At 37.0% G+C, this 19,237-nt stretch overlaps 1 protein-coding gene across 1 annotated transcript; it reads left to right on the top strand.

The window, feature by feature from the left end:
* Window positions 1-6,071, top strand: LOC149033956 (uncharacterized). The gene is made up of 8 exons (XM_089193886.1): window positions 1-426; window positions 652-801; window positions 1,293-1,415; window positions 1,670-1,795; window positions 2,309-2,554; window positions 3,103-3,420; window positions 4,183-4,431; window positions 4,985-6,071. Exons 1-8 carry the CDS (start codon window positions 84-86, stop codon window positions 5,302-5,304), a joined length of 1,875 nt encoding a protein of 624 aa, XP_089050012.1. The 5' UTR covers window positions 1-83; the 3' UTR covers window positions 5,305-6,071.
* Window positions 6,072-19,237: the final 13,166 nt, after the last annotated feature.

Raw genomic sequence — 19,237 nt, 5'->3', positions numbered from 1 at the left:
CGGATTAAAAAGAAGTTTAGGGTAAGTTTTAGCCCAGAAGATTGTTTGCCTTTTTCTTTTCAGGGAACGTTTTTTCCCACATCATGCGTCGAGAGGAAATGGCTAAAAAGGTCTTGTATGCAGTAGGGCTGTTGATCAAAACCGTGCTGTTATGCTGTACAGCTGCACAGCAATGGAAGGCTACGGGCCAGCCGGAAGTTTCCAAATTTGGGATGATGCTACAACGCCACATCTTCAAGAGGATCACGGGGGCTGGTCTTTCAGATGTGTGCTTGCGGAGATGCTATGCTGACGTCAGATGTCAAAGTTTCAACTACGTCTTTACGCAAGACATTTGTGAGCTGAGCAACCGAACCAAGGAGGCCAGACCAGAGGATTATGTTCCGAACCCTGAGAGATTTTACTTTAAGCGAGATTACAAAAGAGGTTTGTACATTTTTGACTGTCTTCTTCCCTATAAAGACATTTTCAGAGCACAAAATTTCAACCCAAATTTTCTAGGGAATTTTATAAATTTAAGGAATTGTGTCACATCACCTCCCTTATTGCCTTAAGTCAAGTCGCCCTCAATATGAGTGTCTTCGTTCCCAAGACGAACATGAAATCTTGCTTACTTGGAGTGCCATGGTAATAATTGCTTTTTTCTTCCAGTTCCTCTCGGTTCCATTCCTGAGCTGCCTGCGGAGACTTGCCAGGAAATCAAAATGAGCGAAGGAGGACAAGCGGTCAGCGGCAAATACTGGTTTCACTCGATTGTACCTGAGAGGACTGTTCTGGCTCCTTGTGACATGAAAACCGAAGGTGAACTTAAGTATTTATCAATTAACATCTTCTACAGACAAAAATCGATTTACCACGAGCAAAAGCGTTGACAGAGATATTATGGGTAGACTGCAACCCCCTAATACCCCCCCCCCCAATATTCATAGGGGAAATGAGAAAATAAAGCAAAACAAAACAAAAATAGTAAGATATCTGACGGAAACAAAGCTATGAAGGAATGCTATAATCTCTCTTAAACTAATCGATTTGAGAACAGGTCAAATAGAATTGAAAAATTTCTTTTTTGACACAGAGATAATCATTCAATAGAAAATTGTTATCACAACTTTATAGAGACGAAATTTAACGAATAGGGAAGGAGAAATTTTGTTTCCTGATGGGGTCGTACAAAGTAAAATTTTGGCTCCCGCCGGAAGCAATTGGTCTGATGAATCCATGAATGAGTAATAATTCAGCAAATACCTATTTTTTTTCTTTTAAACCGACCACAAACTATTTGGTTTTTTCAGACGTGGACGAGTGTAATTCAACAATTCCCGTCTGTGACGCCAACGCCGAGTGCGCGAACACCATCGGTTCTCACTGTTGCTCGTGCAAAGCTGGTTTTACTGGAAACGGAAAAAAATGTGTCGGTAAGTTAGTGAAATGACTTTTACTATTGCCTGAAGCAAGTCATTTTAAAACAAAGCAAAACCAAAACAATCCCGGTTTAATCTGGACACTCGATTGAAAAAATTGATTTAATAACCGATTTGATTTATACCCCACACCATGCATGTCACGTTCAATTGATTATAGGGCGAGACGCTTTCTCCAATAACCGTCTTTTTCGATCGACTCTTACTTTTGAGTTCAAGCCATTTAGTTTTTTTATGCATGGTCTCAGATGTCGACGAATGTGCCAATAAATCGCATGACTGTGACGCCAATGCCTACTGCAACAATACCGCTGGTTCCTACCGATGCACCTGCAATTCCTGGTACCAAGGAAACGGAACAAGCTGCTTTTTTCGTGAGTTTAACTAATATTGAGATACAAGTGACCTCAGTTTGTTATGATACTCGCATTTCGCATTCTCTGTCTTTCTGTATCGTCATATGAAGCTTACAATTTGGGAAATGTATCTTTTTAATATGAGTCGGTCCTGAATCGAGACCAAGATGGAATTCGTCCCAAAAACGGGCTGCATTATGACCCTTTACTCCCTAGCATTTTATTTTACTCCATCTGACATCGAAGCTTTCTTCGAAATAGGTAAGTTATTGTACAGAAACACTTAAAACCCCGCACTTAAGAAAATAGTTCCTCGTGAAATTTAGTTGATATGTTTTCAAAATAAATGCACAGGAAAATTTTGAGTTAAAATGGGAACACATGGTTAGCACTTCGCCCCGTGAATAAGAACATCTGGAGCTTTGATTTTTGTGAAATACTCTCATGGTTGTGAAAGAAGCAATAATATCTTTCTCTATTCTAGAACGTCCTTTATTATAATTTTCATTCGAGTTTCTTTTACGCACACAGATGGCCTTGGTGCATCTATTATACTTGGAAACCTGGACCCCATTAAATATTTGAGGAAGCTGATTTCGTTTTTAGAGCCAGTTCTTCCCGGTACATCCCGTACTGACTTTATTAGGTGTTGGCATGCGAAGATTGACGGCTGGGCGGCATCGACATTCCACAGCAACTGCGATGGGAGGGGACCCACAGTGACAATCGTCAAAGTGAACAAGTACATATTTGGTGGATATACTGATGTGTCCTGGAGCGGAGGCAGGCATATCAAATTTTTTTAAGAGGAAATAAGACAATTATATAGGATCAACTATCGTTCCTTTTGGGATTCAAGGAGGAGGGGAGAGGGTGCTGAAGGAAATTTTAAATGATGCTCCTCTGATAAGAGCGCTTAGCCTTTATTATTTTATATTAGTTTTTTGGCCATCAAGATTTCTTCACACCTATATCGTCTATGGAAGTGTTTCCTATTTGATACACCTGCAGAACAACACTACATCCTAACACGTCTAGTAATGACAACACTTAGAACAAAGGGATCTTTTCCTTTAAGTCTCAAAATATTTACTCGCTTTTCTTCAGAATAACCCCTCAAATATTCTATAACTGTTTTTGGTGTCCGTTTCTATACCCAAACTGGTAACATATCCCCCTCCCTTCCACAAATCTCTAGTCTCAAAAAAAAAAAAACTTCCCGTCTAGCTCATGATAGAATATGAACTCCCCCCCCCCCTCTTCTCAGGGGGTTTATGTTTTCTTCCAACTTTTTAATGTACAACCACATTGTTCTTCTATTTCAGTTGGTTCTTGCGCAGGTTATTCCTACGCCAGTAAAGCTTTCATCTTCTCTCTCTATAACGTCAGAGGATACAATCCCGTAAAGTTGACACAATACCGAAATCAGCAATATGCAATGTACAGATGTAATACGAATGGACCCACCTTTGGGGGTGGTCATGATATCCACATATCCGACGGCTCTGAAAACAACCAAAACTCCTACACCATATGCGGTAACACGTACACGACACCCTCAGGATACTCAACTGGTGACTGTGGTTTTTTTACAGGGGGGTTTAATTTCTCTCCAACGGACGTCGAAGTATTTTACGAAGCAGGTAATCAAGAAAAACACCCCTTTCCAAGGATAAATACTCAGTAGGACCTGTAGCAAAATCAAATCGTCTATTTTAGAAATATTCTCAGAAAGTTGTGTTTCCGGAGTACGGACAGCTTAATTTTTCTGTCATTTCAAAGAAATGTGTACGCTTATTAAGTCTCTTTTTGCGCAGCATTCATTTAAGTTCGTCACGCAAACCATTGCGTGACAAGCCTGAGAGGACTTGCCTGAGTTGCCCCGGATATTTGTGGGTGTTACATGAAAATGAAGTTGGTGGGGCCACTTGAAAGAACGCTTGAGCTAACAAACAAATTTAAGACATGCTTTGATGCTACTTTGGCTTAAAGATTTAATGGATGTAACCGAGCATTTACAATTCATAGTCCCAAAGTTTCGACACTTAATCAGGGATGATAAGGGCACTAGACAGGAGTGTCGAAACGTTGGGTCTATGAATTGTAACTTCTCGGTTGCATTCATTAAATCTTTAAACCAGAGTAGCATCAAACCATGTCTGATTGTCCACCTGGTTACTTTGTAAACTTTAAAAGAAATTTTATTCTCTCTGCCGCCTAAAATACCACCTGGTGGACGGGCTGGGAATTTTCTAACTTGCAGGATCAGTAATATTAGATTATTTAGCGAACGAGGGGTGATGAAATTATCTACACTAGATTCAAAGGCAACACCACCAATCAAACTTCTTGTCCCATTTTTTTAAGCCAACTGTAATTTTACCTTTTCTTTTCCCTTCTCTCAGGCCTCAGTTTGTCCGCCATACTTCGAAGTCTTGATTACAACCAGTACTTGAAGGTGTTGTTCTCGTATTTGGACCCAGTCCTTATTAATAAAGAGCGTAGCAGGTTTGTGAGGTGTTGGCACGCAGAGACTGACGGTTGGGCAGCATCGACATTCCACAGTAACTGCGATGGGAGGGGACCCACAGTAACCATCATTAAAGTTAACAGTTATATCTTTGGTGGATACACTGACGTGTCCTGGACCAGCAGTGAGTAAAAAAAAAGCAAAAATCTCTCACATGTAGAACAGATAACAAATCGATTAGTTGTGGACTTTTCTAGTAGCAGTGAGTTCATCTTAGAAACAGAAAATATCACATTAACAATTGCGATCCCAAAGTAGACAAACTCGTAAATAGCCTGAAAACGCGTTTGAAATGGGTTCCAACTTAAAGTCTTGTTTTGGATTTGATTTTTGAGTAGAGTCTGGTTTTGATTTGATTTGATTCTGACAGCTCCATTTCGTGTCATTTCCCCGTGTTTCGCTGTAACCATTATTCATATTGGAGAGCTGAAACGAAGGATGTTTAATTAATGCTCTCTTTAGATCATATTTTGCCTTTGAACAACACTTCGGACCATATCTCGAGTGCTTTTTTTGAAAAGTGAAAATATGCTCTCGAGTTCTTTGAAATTTTCTCTGACAAATTTAAGTGTTCGGTTCTAGTTCGGCAAATAAAAAAATACATGTTTTATGGTTATCATCATGTATTTTTTTCTCATTCGCATAGTTTCTAATGCTCCTAAATCTTTTCATTTTAGGTTCCTGTGCTTCTTCTTCAGCCAGCAAAGCTTTTGTTTTCTCTCTTTACAACGTCAAAGGATACAATCCTGTGAAGCTGATACAATACCAAAACCAGCAATACGCAATATACAGATGTCCCTCCTACGGACCCATTTTTGGTTGGGGACATGACATCATCATATATGACGACGCTATAAACAATCAACACTCTTATACTGAATGCGGCCAGACGTACAAAAACCCCACGGGTTATTCGGGTGAAAACTGTGGATTTTTCACAGGAAGTCGTCAGTTTACTCCATCTAACATTGAGGTTTTTTTCGAAATAACAAACTAAACACTGAAAACTATGCTGTCCAAGTAAGTATTAAGTAAGTATCGTAACAATAGAGTTATTAGAGTTAATGCCTCCTCACACAAGGCCCGGTCAACGGAACTTGTTCTGTATTCTCTCAGTGCTTAGTCGCTTATTTACGTATTTTAAAAAAAGCGCTCTGATTGGTGGGAAATCAATAGTTTATTGTACCGATAAACACATAATTTTAGTTACAAAAGCAACAGACTGCACTTTCTATTCGTTTACTAGCGTGATAAACTACTCAATATGTTAGTAGAACACTCAAAATGTTGGTAGATTATGAGCAGTGAAAGAGTATTTACAAACTTTTCTCTCGTTCTTCCAACATCCTGTGTAGTTTGTTAAGCCAATGAACCAATAGAAAGAGCAGTCTATTGTAAAAAGACAGCGCATTTTAGGCTGGCAAGGTTTAGGGCGCCTCCATTGGAACATCATGCTGTAGAGCATTCAAAATATCGGATCTTAGAAAACACCCAAGTTGCAAACCCTTTCCCCATTATAGATGATGAATTTTTAGCGCGCACTGCCGTTGTGCGCACCGCCGTCATTTGCGTCGCACATGCGTTTTCAGTTCCATCATTGTTGAAAAGAGTAGATATGGAAATGTTACCAGTTAAGTAATGTCAATTTTTTTTAACTTTATATAACTTAGATTATGTTATATGGGCATCATTTTAATCATAGAGCAGTAATGTTTTAGTGTTAAAATATATATTGTTGTAGCTTGGGTGTTGCACCGCAAGATAGCGAAAGTTTTGCTTCACAGAAGTTAAACACTCGCTGCCTGTGATAGGTTCCTACAAGAATTATCGAAAAGAGAAAATTGCTTCTCTCCATTGAGGACTACCACAGAGGCATCAGTGCAATGTGAGGGGTGATCACAGCCAATCTTCTCTTTCAAATTCTGTCATAAAGAACCAACAATTTCCATTCCTTCTAATCAGAACTGAAATTGAGCCGGCAGAAGAGAATTTAAGAATTAGGAACAGAAATCAGCAAGTCAAAACCCAAATTGATGAACACAATGGAATTTAGTTGACGCTGAAAGTCACTGATCAGATTCGCAACTGAACCAAGAGAACAACATTTAAATTATGAAAACGCATCTCTTTTTTTGCGTCGCCACAAGCCAAAAGTGATTTTTGGCTAGACTACCCGTTTTTGGATAATTCAGTACGTCTGAAATCGCCAGACCGCTAAATGTATCCCTTAATCTTTGGGGAACAACTAAACCTTTTTTAAAACTGTTGTGTCCTAAAACCTTTCCATGACAAAAAATGAAAGAGGACTGGCCGAAGAGAATTTAAGAATTAAGAACACGACAGAAAGCAATTTAGTGGACGCTGAAAGTCACTGATCAGAACCAAAATTGAACCATTAAATGAAAGAAAACTGTTTTTGGACGGGAAATTGGAAGTCGAGAGGACTGCTCCTAGCGAAAGTGGCACTTGAGTAACTTCCCCGGGCCTCACTCGGTTACTCGTGATCGTGACACGTCCCTAGGCCTGATCAGAACAGAAATTGAACAGCGGAATGATCAGTTGTATTAATTTCTGTCTTGTTACTTCAATTTCTGTCTCATGTCTCAGTTTCTGTTCTTATGATTTAAATGTTGTTCTCTTGGTCCAATTTTGGTTCTGATCAGTAGATTAAACTTCTCTGAGTTGTGTTCTTCATTCTTAAATTCTCTTCAACCCGGGTTTTCTTTCATTTTTTTGCCCATGAAAGGGGTATAGGACACAAAAAAAGTTTGGTTGTTCCGTAAAGATTGAAGAATAATTGGAATTTTGGTGATATACAGACATACTGAATTATCCAAAAACGGGTAGTCTAGCCAAAAATCACTTCTGGTTTGTGGCGACACAAAAAGAGAGAAGTGTTCTTATAATTCAAATGTTGTTCTCTTGGTTCAGTTGTGGTTCTGATCAGTGACTTTCAGCGTCAAATAAATTCCTCTGCGTTGTGTTCTCAATTCTTAAATTCTCTTCTGCCGGTTTAGTTTCAGTTCTGATGAGAAGAAATGGAAATTGTTGGTTCTTTATAGCAGAATTTGAAAGAAAATATTGGCGGTGATCACCCCTCATAGTACAAAGCCGTGGTTGCATTTCATTTTCCTTCTTTCTCAATTCACACTATGCTTTACCATAACAAAAATAAAAAGGAAATAACAAGAATATAATCATGCAACCCCAATATCAACACATGTCGCCCAAGGTTCAGCTTCTTTTTTTAATCTTATTTAATCATTAGGCTCGACTAGTCTTGTAGATTTTAACCAGTTAGAGGTGTAGCTAAAATCTTTAAACGTTTTTATCCTAATGTCAGGGAACATTAAAAAAACAGTATGTAGTTTTAAGGGGGGTTAGAGGTGGATAGAGACATAAAAAGTCGGTTCCAGTCTCTAAGACAGTAAAGACATGCGAAAGGGCGAGCAAACCACAAACGGCGGTTGTGGTTCTCAAGAAAACAACTGAGCGCCGTTTTTCGCAGGCGGTTCCAGACTGGCTGAGAGCCTGCTACAGACTGAGAGATAAGGAGGTTTGAGATTTGCGTTTAGCCTTACTTAGCCCCGATATTTAACATATGTTAAACTTACTATGAAAAAACTACAGTTTATATAGAAACACTTTGTCGGACGGTTGATTTTTTTGACAGAGATGTGGTTATGTCATTCAGGAAGGAAGCCTGAACCTTAGGTCGATATCGAGTTATACAGAGAAATGGTCAAATATAATGAAAACTTATTTGAACATCAAGTTTATATCTGCTCATAACTGTGGCTGTCAGAAATCAACTGTAATCCTTTGAATGTAAATAAAACTAAGTTCACCACTCGTTTATTTTCATTGTATTTCATTTCACCGTATTAAGATAACCTTCGGTCTCAGTTTTCAACGACTGATTGATGCACAACAGTATTAGAGCGATGAACCCAAAGTAAAATGTTCGCACGTGCACATCGCGCGCCAGATCCAACGAGTAGTTCCACCTTGGCAGAATTTCCCGTTGCTGGACTTTTCCCGCGCTTTTAAGCACCTCCACATTTTCCCGCACGTACTTACTGCTTTGTTCTTTCCCTCTCTTTTTCCCAATTTCACCCATTCAATGTTTCCTAACGCCATTCAATAGCTGTATACTTTTCCATGTTCGTCACTTATCAGCTATTCCTTAACAATCGCATTATTCTCCACTTGCGCTGCAGTAGCACGCATTCGAGTTGCCATTTTGCCTTACTATAAAGAGCTCGCGAATTTTTTTTTATGTTTCCTGCTTTATAGCAGCCATTGTATGCTAATTTCATACCATAACCGCCAAAGATTAATTATCTTGGCAAAGATCAAAGAAACCAACGGATGCGACTCAAAGAGTCGTAGCTACCATATAATCTGTTGATGTCAGTGTTATCTGACTATGCAGTCTAAATAAGTACTATCTGAGTTTAGTAACAATAAACTTAACCCTTTACACCCTAACATCAGTAGACATATTCTCCACACTGTTCTCTATACATCTCCTAAAGTGCTGACAAATTTGTTTGACAATCAAAAGTTTCTTTAGTCAAAGATCATTTTCATTATTCTCATGACCTAAATGTGTGTTTCAGGGGTGATAATGTAAGGAGAAATTTCATACTAGTCACTCTTAAGGTCAACAAAACTTGCTCTGTTTCTGCGATCTCATCACACCGCCGGTGAGATGAGATCCCGGAAACATCGTTAAATTTGCGGAGAAAAGAGCGGCTCTCTCCTTGGATCTTTTTGTATAAGTAGCTGAGTTAGCTTAGTTACCAAGATTTTCACAAGTTATTTTTTCGATTCTCAACAAAAGCGGCAAGTGTGCCATTGCGATCACCAGTGAAATTATTGATGGTACTCATAACAAAATCAAATGTATTTGTCCTGCCTATGTTTTTATCAAATTGTTATTGTTAGAAATTGTCTTTTTGAGATCAACAAAATTTCCTTCTCTCTCTCCATTAAATATTCCCATATCAATTTTCGGATAAGATAATTTTTCAATAGATAATTTGGAGTCACATTATTATATTTATGAAGATGAGTTATACTTCGGTTGTGATTACTGAGCGTATAAGTTGATATTCTTGTAACTGTCTCAGTATTGCTGATGGCTGGTATTTGGGCTGTTGAGCGGTTGATTGATGCTGAAGGAAAATACAGTTAAAAAACGAGTGTATATTCACCGGTTGTAAGAGGGCACATATTCAAACCTACTCGACTGCTGTAATACCCTTTGTTTGAATCGAGATGAAGTTTCATCTCATATGTCTGTGCTTTGACTTGTCGAAAATTTTTATTAGTAATCTTGACACCTGCTTCATTGCTTCAAGTGTTATCAACACTTTAAAAATTGAAGAAACTAATTTTAATTCGACACCAGGTTTTGAATGACTACTTTTTTCAAGTGAATGTTGCATGAAACTCTCAATATCTTCATAAGAGTAGTTCTCATCGGGTATTTTTATCGTTGTTCAATTTGTTCCAGAATAATCTTTGTATTTCAATTCATTATTATTGTAAATTTGTGCAATATCATACCAACTGTAACTCATATTGACATAGTCAACAGCAAGATAATTATATGATATTATCCAGCTGCTGGATATAAAAGAGAGTGTGAAAAATACAAAGCAAATAGTGGAACCAAAAGCTTCGGTTCCTCGGCTCAATAAAAAGGTTATGCAAGAAGAGCCAAATTTGGTCTATTTGGAGGTAGTCGTGATATTTATAAAGCAATCGCCAAATTACCAAAACCAGAGTCAGTTTTCACTCTTCCTGGACACAAATACACTGGACCCTACAATCCACTTGACAAACAATTGAAATATGACAAAGATACTGGCAAAATACTTGAGATATATGACAAACCAACCGGAAAAACAGATGCCATTGCAATGCAGCATGATCTTGATTATTCTATATGTAAACATAACAAAAAGTGCAAGAATGAACCAGATCGTAAAATGGTTGAAGCACTTGATGCTGTACCCTATAATGAAAGACAGTGGGGACAGTTTTTGGCCCGTAATATGATAAATACAAAACAGAAACTTGGTATCGGTGGTTCAAAAACGGAAAAGAGCCGTCGAGTGAAAACTGGCAGGAAAAGCTAGCTGATGAATTGGACAAACCAATCAAAAGAGAATTCACCCTGTGGTGCGTTATTGTCAACAGTATTGAGGAAATTTGGGTACCAGATTTGGTTGACATGCCGCAATTCAGTAAATGGAATAAAGGATACATATATCTGCTCATGGATGTTTTCAGCAAATATGTTTAGATGAAAGTTTTGAAGGACTATAAAGGTGAAAGTGTGACTGAAACATTTGATACAATAGTCATAGAAGGCAGACAACCACAATATCTTTGGGTTGATAAAGGAAAAGAGTTTTATAACAAACATCTCAAAGAATTGTTGGACAAATACAGCATAAAAATACACTCAACAGAAAATGAATAAAAATCCAGTGTTGCTGAAAGATGGAACAGAGCAATAAAACAGAGAATGGGGAAACAATTCACAGTTCAAGGCAACACATAATATCTTGACATACTGCCACAAATATCGACAAAATACAACAACACAAAACATTCAAGCAAAAAAAATTGACACCAATAGAGCAAGTAAAAAGAAGAATAAAGGAACAGTTTATTTCAACATGTATAGTGACATGGAGTCATTAGCAAAACCAAAATTCAAAGTTGGTGATAAAATCAGTGTTTCGTCAATATAATGAATTATTAACTTGATTTTCCTGATTGATTTTGATTGACACTAGCTTATGTAATTAAGCCACGGGAATAGTTCAGTTTTCAGTTCAGATACTTGAGATTCGAAGATACGTACAAGTTCTGCTAACCTGTCTTGCTGACCCGTGTTCTGTTATACCCTGACCTGTTTCATCTGTTGCTGACCTGTACGTAGCTAAACACCTTGAAACAATCCTACTAGACATCGTCATAGAAGTAAGTTCTCAGTACTGTAATTCTATCTAATAGTTTTACTCGTGTGTTTATGAATCGATGGATCCTGTTCAATTTCTCAGATGTATCTCGTTCTTTTCTTTAGATCGAATAATAATATATTGGAATAGATTATACGATTTGCGTAGCCTAGTTGGATTGCCTGTTTGGTTTTGTTGGACCAATCAGAATATCAAAATATAAGACAAAGACATTTGAAAGAGGATATACTCCAAATTGGACAGAGGAGGTTTTCATCATTGATAAAATGCAATACACAAATCCAATCGCGTACAAAACAAAAGACTTGAGTGATAAAGGTATTAAAGGAAGTTTTTACACTGAAGAATTATCAAAAGCCACACAAGATGTTTTCAGAGGTTATGAGATGTTTTCAGATGAGGTTATTCGGAGAGATTACAAGAAGAAACAAGCTTTGGTAAAGAGGAAGGGCTCAAGTGATGATTTCAACAGCTGGATACCAATGAAACACTTGCTTAATTTATGATAGCCATCTGCTGTGGTAAAACCTTGCCCGTAAAGAAATGGGTCAGGTCTGTGATGTATACATTTTAGCGATTGCTACACTATATTCATTTGAAAAATATTATTTGGATATCTCATTTACAAATTTTATTATGAACATATTTGCTTCTGTTCTTCATTATCGAACCATATGTCGGACATTTATACCCCTTTTGTTGCCATTTTCTTGTGAATTTTTTTTTCTCATCTGTTGATGATAGTTTTCTCCATTTTTAAACAACACAATCTGTTTTAGATCGTCTTTTTGAACATACTCGAATTTATACTCACGATATTCTTTTTTTGGAGTACTTGCTTCACACATTTTTTCATAATACCACCGAATAAAGACTGTCGTAATATTTGGCTTCCCCTGTCGTGCAATTGATAGATTGATCGACCATTTTTCGAACTTGTTTTAGATAACAATAATCACAATATTTTACTGATTTCTCACAATTTCTTTTAGCGTCATAACTTGCAGATTAGAAAAACAATTGCCTTGTTTACTTTCATTTATCATTACTTTTCATTTACTGTTAAGAAAGATTACAAAATTGAAGAGCAGAATAACACCAGTGTCAATTTATTTGGGTATGAAAACAGACAGCCATATCCAATTTATGTATCAAAAGAAAATTTTGAAAATGAATTGAATCTTTTATGAATAACAGATTGTGAAAACAAGCATTATTTCCTCATCAAAGACTTTAACATGCTCATATATCACAAAACAAAACATCAACATAGAAAGTATTTTTGCATGTAGTTTGCAATGTTGCTTAGGGTTAGGGTTAGAAGCTGACTGTTACGTGATAACTACCTGATAAAGACAATAGTGCACTGAAATTCAATCATTTTCACAAACAATTACCAGTACGTTTCATCATCTATGCAGATTTTGAAATAATAACAGAAAAGATTCACACATTTGCACCAGACAACAAACAATAATGAATCATACACTGAAGCATATCAGAAACATACAGACTGTGGATATGGTTACGAAGTAGTCTGTTGTTGTGATGACTAATACAGGAAGCCAGTTTAAATATACAGAGGAGAAAATGCTGTCTATAAATTCATGGCAGGAAAAGAAGAAGTTGATTTCTGCAAAAAAACAGCAAGAGGGCACTGTAATAAACTATTGAAAATGTCTGATGAAGATAAACACAAATTCAAGCAGGCAAGAGAATGTCACATTTGCGGTAGATCATACAAAAAAAATTATAAAACAGAGTAAGAGACCGCTGCCACATCCCAAGAAAGTACAGGGGGTCACCTCATCAACATTGTGGTATCAGTCACTTCTGATGAAAGGTTGATAAAATCAAGAAACCAGTTATCTCGCACGATCTGCGAGGCTATGACAGCCATATTATTATGCAAGAGATTGGTGAAATAGCCAAAAAACCTACATACAATAACAATTTGTAACATTACTCATCGTTTCAGAACGCAACGGGAAACTGTCGATGAATTGTTGCAGAAAAAGCAAAATACAAAATTTGTCTCTCCTCCAACTAATGAAGCACATTGAGATAAAGCTTGTTGCATATTCTTCTCACAAGTTGATATTTCATTTTTAACAGCAGACATAGACTTTACCATCTTAAACTTTACTGCAAAACTTTATCGTGAATAAATTTCTTTTAATCTTGAAATATGGGTCATTGCTCAATGGCGTCAATACGTGGGCAGTAAGTGAATTACTGAGAAATAAAAACATCCTGGATTTGTCAGAATTCTTGTTTTGCTATTGCATAATTTCATCAGATAATTTCATCCAATTATTTCAGCAAATTATTCCCATGATATGGTGAGTGGTATAGTAGATGGTGACCAAGATATAAAATTTCAGCTTGGTCGTTTAATAAAAAAGATCTCTTGTCATCAGTGTTGGAGAACGAGCCAGGCTTAAAGACGCACACAAATTTGAAATTCTATACCTCGAACTTCCTTTTAATATATTTCAGAAGGGATTTGTTTAGTATCGGATCACTTTATTGACAAGCCAACAATCCAATTAGAAAGTATCATTCTCAAAATAACTTCATACTGTCCAACTCGAACAGCTGAAAATTTTTCATGCGCTATGCAAAATTCTGTAAGTTGAGTTTTGCGGACAAACTCCGAATTCTAACTCGTTAACAGCTCCTTACTTACTACCCTAAATGATACAGCCCTAACCAGCCTTTCTCCATTACTCATTTCATATTGCATTTCCTGACCACAATGCAAATGAAGCTAATGGTAGAAATCCGCAACTATCGAATGACAAAATACGTTTTGGTATTGAAATATTATCCGTTTTCCTCAAATTTGAGGTCCAGTTTGGTAAATATATATGACTTTTCTGTGCCTGCAATTCTGAGTAAATAAAATAATGAAAACCAAGTCAAATCACAAACACAGAAGCATGCATGGTGATCGTGAACTCACTGAAAACGAGTCTCGGATTAAAAATAAGTTTAGGGAAAGTCTTAGCGCAGAAGATTATTTGCTTTTTTCTTTCCAGGGAACGCCATTCCCCAAAACATGAGTCGAGCAAATGTGAGTATTTCCAAAGTCACTTTTGACCTGTTTCTTTATTGAAAGGTGTTATACGAATCACTCAGAACTTTTTTCATAGTCATAAAAGGCTTCAGAAATGTTAAAGTGAGCTTTTTTGACTGATTGAAAGTTTCAAAATGTGATCAATTTTAGTAGCCATTATTCTCCTGGGTAATTCCTCAATAGGCAGGTAGAACAACAGGATAATAGCACCCATTGTAAATAAGATCCTTACCACCCGTTAATAAGGTCCGACAGCACTTGCATCGGTATCAATTGCAAGAGCTGCAGTAACATACAGACAAGAATCGCCAGCAAAGAAACATTTTCGGAGAAAACGGTAGGAAATAATTTTGTTTGAGCTTAGTTGTAGAGTATTTCTTTTACAGATAGAGCTATGTCAGAATGGCATGGCTACGCAAAGGTACTTTCTGCTAAAGAAAAAAAAAAGGAAAATGAAAACTGTCGGTGTCTCGATGAAACCCAGAACTTATGTAAAAAAACTGGACGAGTTTTTTTTACTGGCAACAAGAGGCTTAATTCTTGTGATAAGAGAGTAAAATAGGATGGAGGAGATATTGGCTTAGTCAGGAGAGTTCTTACGAAGGCAGCGATCTCTTTCCTTTTTTTTTTTTTTTTTTTTTTTTTTTTTTCACTTCCATCTATGTCTCCCACCTTCGCCAAACCTTGAATATTTCTTTGGAAAATTTAAAACGCGAAGAAAGATGTGATATTCGTTTCACAAGTGCTGGAAAGCTACTGCAAGGTTTCAAATCCAGCATATTGTGAAAAAGAGCTCGTTGATTGATAAATTAAGCATTGTATTACTCCCAAAAAAGCGCCTCGCTAGCTGCGGTGGTTTTCGCTTCCTTTATAAACTCATGGTTGATTCTTAAACAAGTTTTTCCTTTTGCTCGAAGATGCAGTAGCGTAAAAAAGGATCTTTAAGAAACTGGCAAACTCCTGTCTTTCGCCGAGTTTACATGTAAGCGCTTATCAGCTTCTTACAAATATCGCGGAGATCATTTGGGTGAAGATAGAATAAAACGGTCGTGTTAGAAATCTGACTCAGGTGTGAATCATATCCTGATTCCCCGCGAAGATTCTAGCCTCAGACACTTCAAGCAGTCCCTGGAAGGCTGCGACAACACTTTTTCATATTTCATTAATATTTTTGTTCAATAATGCAAAATAGTCCGTATTTCGTTTGGTAAATGAAGCATACCATTTCCAGCCAAGGACACTAGCGTTTTCACATTCCACTCTACTGTCTACATTTCGCTGTTTACATTTGTTTTGTCACTTGGTACTCAACTCATTTCAATCTGTTTTGTAACTCCAGTTGCATGGACTGATAACTTGAAAATTCTTAATGAATGTGTTCAAAAGGAAATATCTTGATGTCCCCACTTTGCAACTTGGAAAGTTTAATAACTCCGGCCGTTATGATTGAGTGAGTATCAGAAGTCAGTGAAACGAGTTTTTGCCGGAAGGATCGCAAAAGTTTTCAAAAACAAGTAGGAGACTAACAAGAAGTCCGACTATTGAATAATTGATTACTTTAAACAATTCTTAAACAAAACAAAGCGTATAGACCTGACTAATATGTAAAATCTCAGCTTGGTCGTTGCATAAGAAAGATCTCTTGTCATCAGTAATAGAGAAAGAATCAGGTTAAAGACGCACACAAAATTTGAAATTCTATACCTCGCACTTTTTGTTAATAAACATTTCAAAAAGAATTTGTTAGATATTGGATCACTTTTTTGGCAAGCCAACAATCAAATTGGAAGGTATTATTTTCAACAAAACTTCATACTGTCCAACTCGAGCAGCTGAAAATTTTTCACGCACTATGCAAAATTCTTTAAGTTGAGTTTTGCGGAAAATTTCTTATTTACAAAGCGTATGGACCTTACTAACATGTAGAATTATGTCATGCAGGACCGCAAATAATTTTGTAGCCCGCAAAAATTAAACGAAGTATTCCGGCATCATTTCAAGTTTCATGCCTTGCTTTACTGGAACTTCAACTCGAAAATTCAGCTCGAAGTCCAACTCAAAATCGTAACTCGAAGGAGTGTTTGCTCAAAAGTAGAATTTAGAGTTCGTATTACGACCTCCAGTCGCCAACAATCGCTGTTCAAGCGACTGCTCGATAGAGGAGAAAATCCAAATCCTAAATTTCTTTTTAATCTGTAGACTGGTTTTTCGTGAATTCACGATCAACATGCATGCTTCTATCTTTGTAATTTGACTTTATATTAATCAGTTTCTTTTTTAAGAATTGCAAGCACAGAAAAGTCATACATATTTGCCAAACTGGACCTTAAATTTCAGGAAAACCGATGATTGTTCACTACCAAAACGTATTTAGTCATTCGATAATTGCGGATTTTTATCATTAACTTGATTTGCATTGTGGTCAGGAAACGCAATATCAAATGAATAATGGAGAAAGGCTGGTTAGAGCTGTATTAGTTAGGATAGTTAGTAAGGAACTGTTAACGAGTTAGGGCAAGTTTTAGCCCAGAAGATTATTTGCCTTTCTCTTTTCAGGGAACGTTTTTTTCCCCAAAACATGCGTCGGGCAAATGTGCCGGTATTTCCAAAGTAACTTTTGAACTGTTTTTTTTTATTGGAAGGTGTCATACGAATTACTCAGAACTTTTTCCATAGTCCTAAAAAGCTGCAGAAATGTTAACGTGAGGTTTTTATGACTTATTGACAATTTCAAATGTTATTAATTTTTAGCAGCCATTATTCTCCTGGGTAATTCCTAAATAGGCAGGTAATTAGTACCCAATGTAAATAAGATCCTTCCCACCTGCACTTGCGTCGGTATCAATTGCAAGAGCTGCAGTAAGATACAGACAAGAATCGCCAGCAACGAAACATTTTCGGAGAAAATTGTAGGAAATAATTTTGTTTAAGCTAAGTTGTAGAGTATTTCGTTTACAGATAGAGCTATGTCAGAATGGCATGGCTACGCAAGGTACTTTCTTCTAAAGAATAAAAAAAGGAAAATGAAAACTGTCGGAGTCTCGATGAAACTCAGAATTTATGTCAAAAAACTGGACGAGTTTTTTTCTGGCAACAAGAGGCTTAATTACCGTGGTAAGAGTATAAAATAGGATGGAGGAGATATTGGCTTAGTCAGGAGAGTTCTTACGAAGGTAGCGGTCTCTTTCGTTTTTTTTTTTTTATTTTTTTGTATTTTTCACTTCTATCTGTGTCTCCCGCTCTTGCCAAACCTTGAATATTTTTGCGAGAAAAGTTAAAGCGTGCAGAAAGATGTGAAATTCGTTTAACAATTGCTAGAAAGCCACTGTAAGAACTCAAATCCCAGCATATTGTGAAAAAGAGCTCGTTAATTGATAAACTAAGAATTGTATTGCTCCCACGAAGCGACTATACTCGAAACTTTGAGTTCAGTTTTTCAAACCTCGCTGCGGTGGTTTTCGCTTCCTTTACAAACTCATGGTTGATTATAAACCAAGTTTTTCATTTTGTTCGACGATTCAGCAGCGTAAAAAATATTTCAGAAACTGTCAAGCTGCTGTCTTATGCCAAGTTTACATGCAAACGTTCTTCAGCTTCTTAGAAATATCGCGGAGATCATTTGGGTGAAGGTAGAATAAAACGGTCGTGTTAGAAATCCGACTCAAGGTTGAAACATATCCTGATTCCCCCCGAAGATTCCAGCCTCAGACAATTAAACCAGTCCCTGACAAGCTCCGACTACAATTTTTTCATTTTATTAATATTTTTGTTCAATAATGCAGTTTGAAAATTGTCCGTGAAAGTCTGCGACAACACTTTTTCATATTTCATTAATATTTTTGTTCAATAATGCAGTTTGAAAACTGTCCGTATTCCGTTTGGAAAATGAAGTACACCATTTTCACCCAAGGACACCAGCGTTTTCACATTCCTCTCAACTGTCTACAATTCGGTGTTTACACTTGAAAACGTATCATTAGCACTAACACACCCAAAAAGGCTAATACAAGCGACGAGAAGAGGCGCATTTTTGTCACTGTTTTCAAAAGCCTTCGTTGTCACTTGTCGACACTAGCTTGAATTAAAACGGAACTCCTTAACAACGATGCATTTTCTAAATCTTTCTGGCCTCACGGCCTAACAAATGAACCTCAGAGCTGCAACTTGTGGGTTAGGTAGTACATATACATCACCGGCGTATTTCACATTCGTCCCGTCCAACTCGTCTGCACATTTGTAATTCCACTAACTGTTTACCATGCAGTTCTTATGATGCTAGTTTGGAGAATTTGGCATTGGGTCACTAACAACTAATATACCCTCAATTTATATTTCTCTTTATTCTCATTACTTGTCTGCTTGACATTGTGCTGATATTGTAAGGAGTAATTCTGTCTTGGTCACTCTCCGGAGTGATGAAGATGAAAAAGATCTCTCATCATCAGAGTTGGAGAAAGAGCCAGGCTTAAGGACGCAGGCAAATTTGAAATTCTATACCTCGCACTTCCTTTTAATAAATATTTCAAAAGGGATTTGTTAGATAATGGATCACTTTATTGGCAAGCCAACGATCAAATTGAAAAGTATCATTTTCAACAAAACTTTAATTAAACAGTCCAAGTCGAACAGCTGAAAATTTTTCATACGCTATGCTAAATTCTGTAAGTTAAATTTTGCGGAAAAATTCCTCATTGGGTGCAGTTTATATTGGGTTTTCTCACTAGGTACTTAACTTTTTAACCTGAAAAGTTTACTAACTCCGGCCGGTATAATTGAGTGAGTATCAGAAATAAAACGAATTTTTGCCGGAAGGATCGTAAAATTTTCAAAAACAAGTAGGAGACTAACAA

Source organism: Pocillopora damicornis, chromosome 14 (assembly GCF_964200805.1).
Source record: "Pocillopora damicornis chromosome 14, jaPocDami1.2, whole genome shotgun sequence".
NCBI lineage: Eukaryota > Metazoa > Cnidaria > Anthozoa > Scleractinia > Pocilloporidae > Pocillopora > Pocillopora damicornis.
Note: the sequence above shows the minus strand (reverse complement) of the source record. Positions and strands in the feature narration are given on the sequence as shown.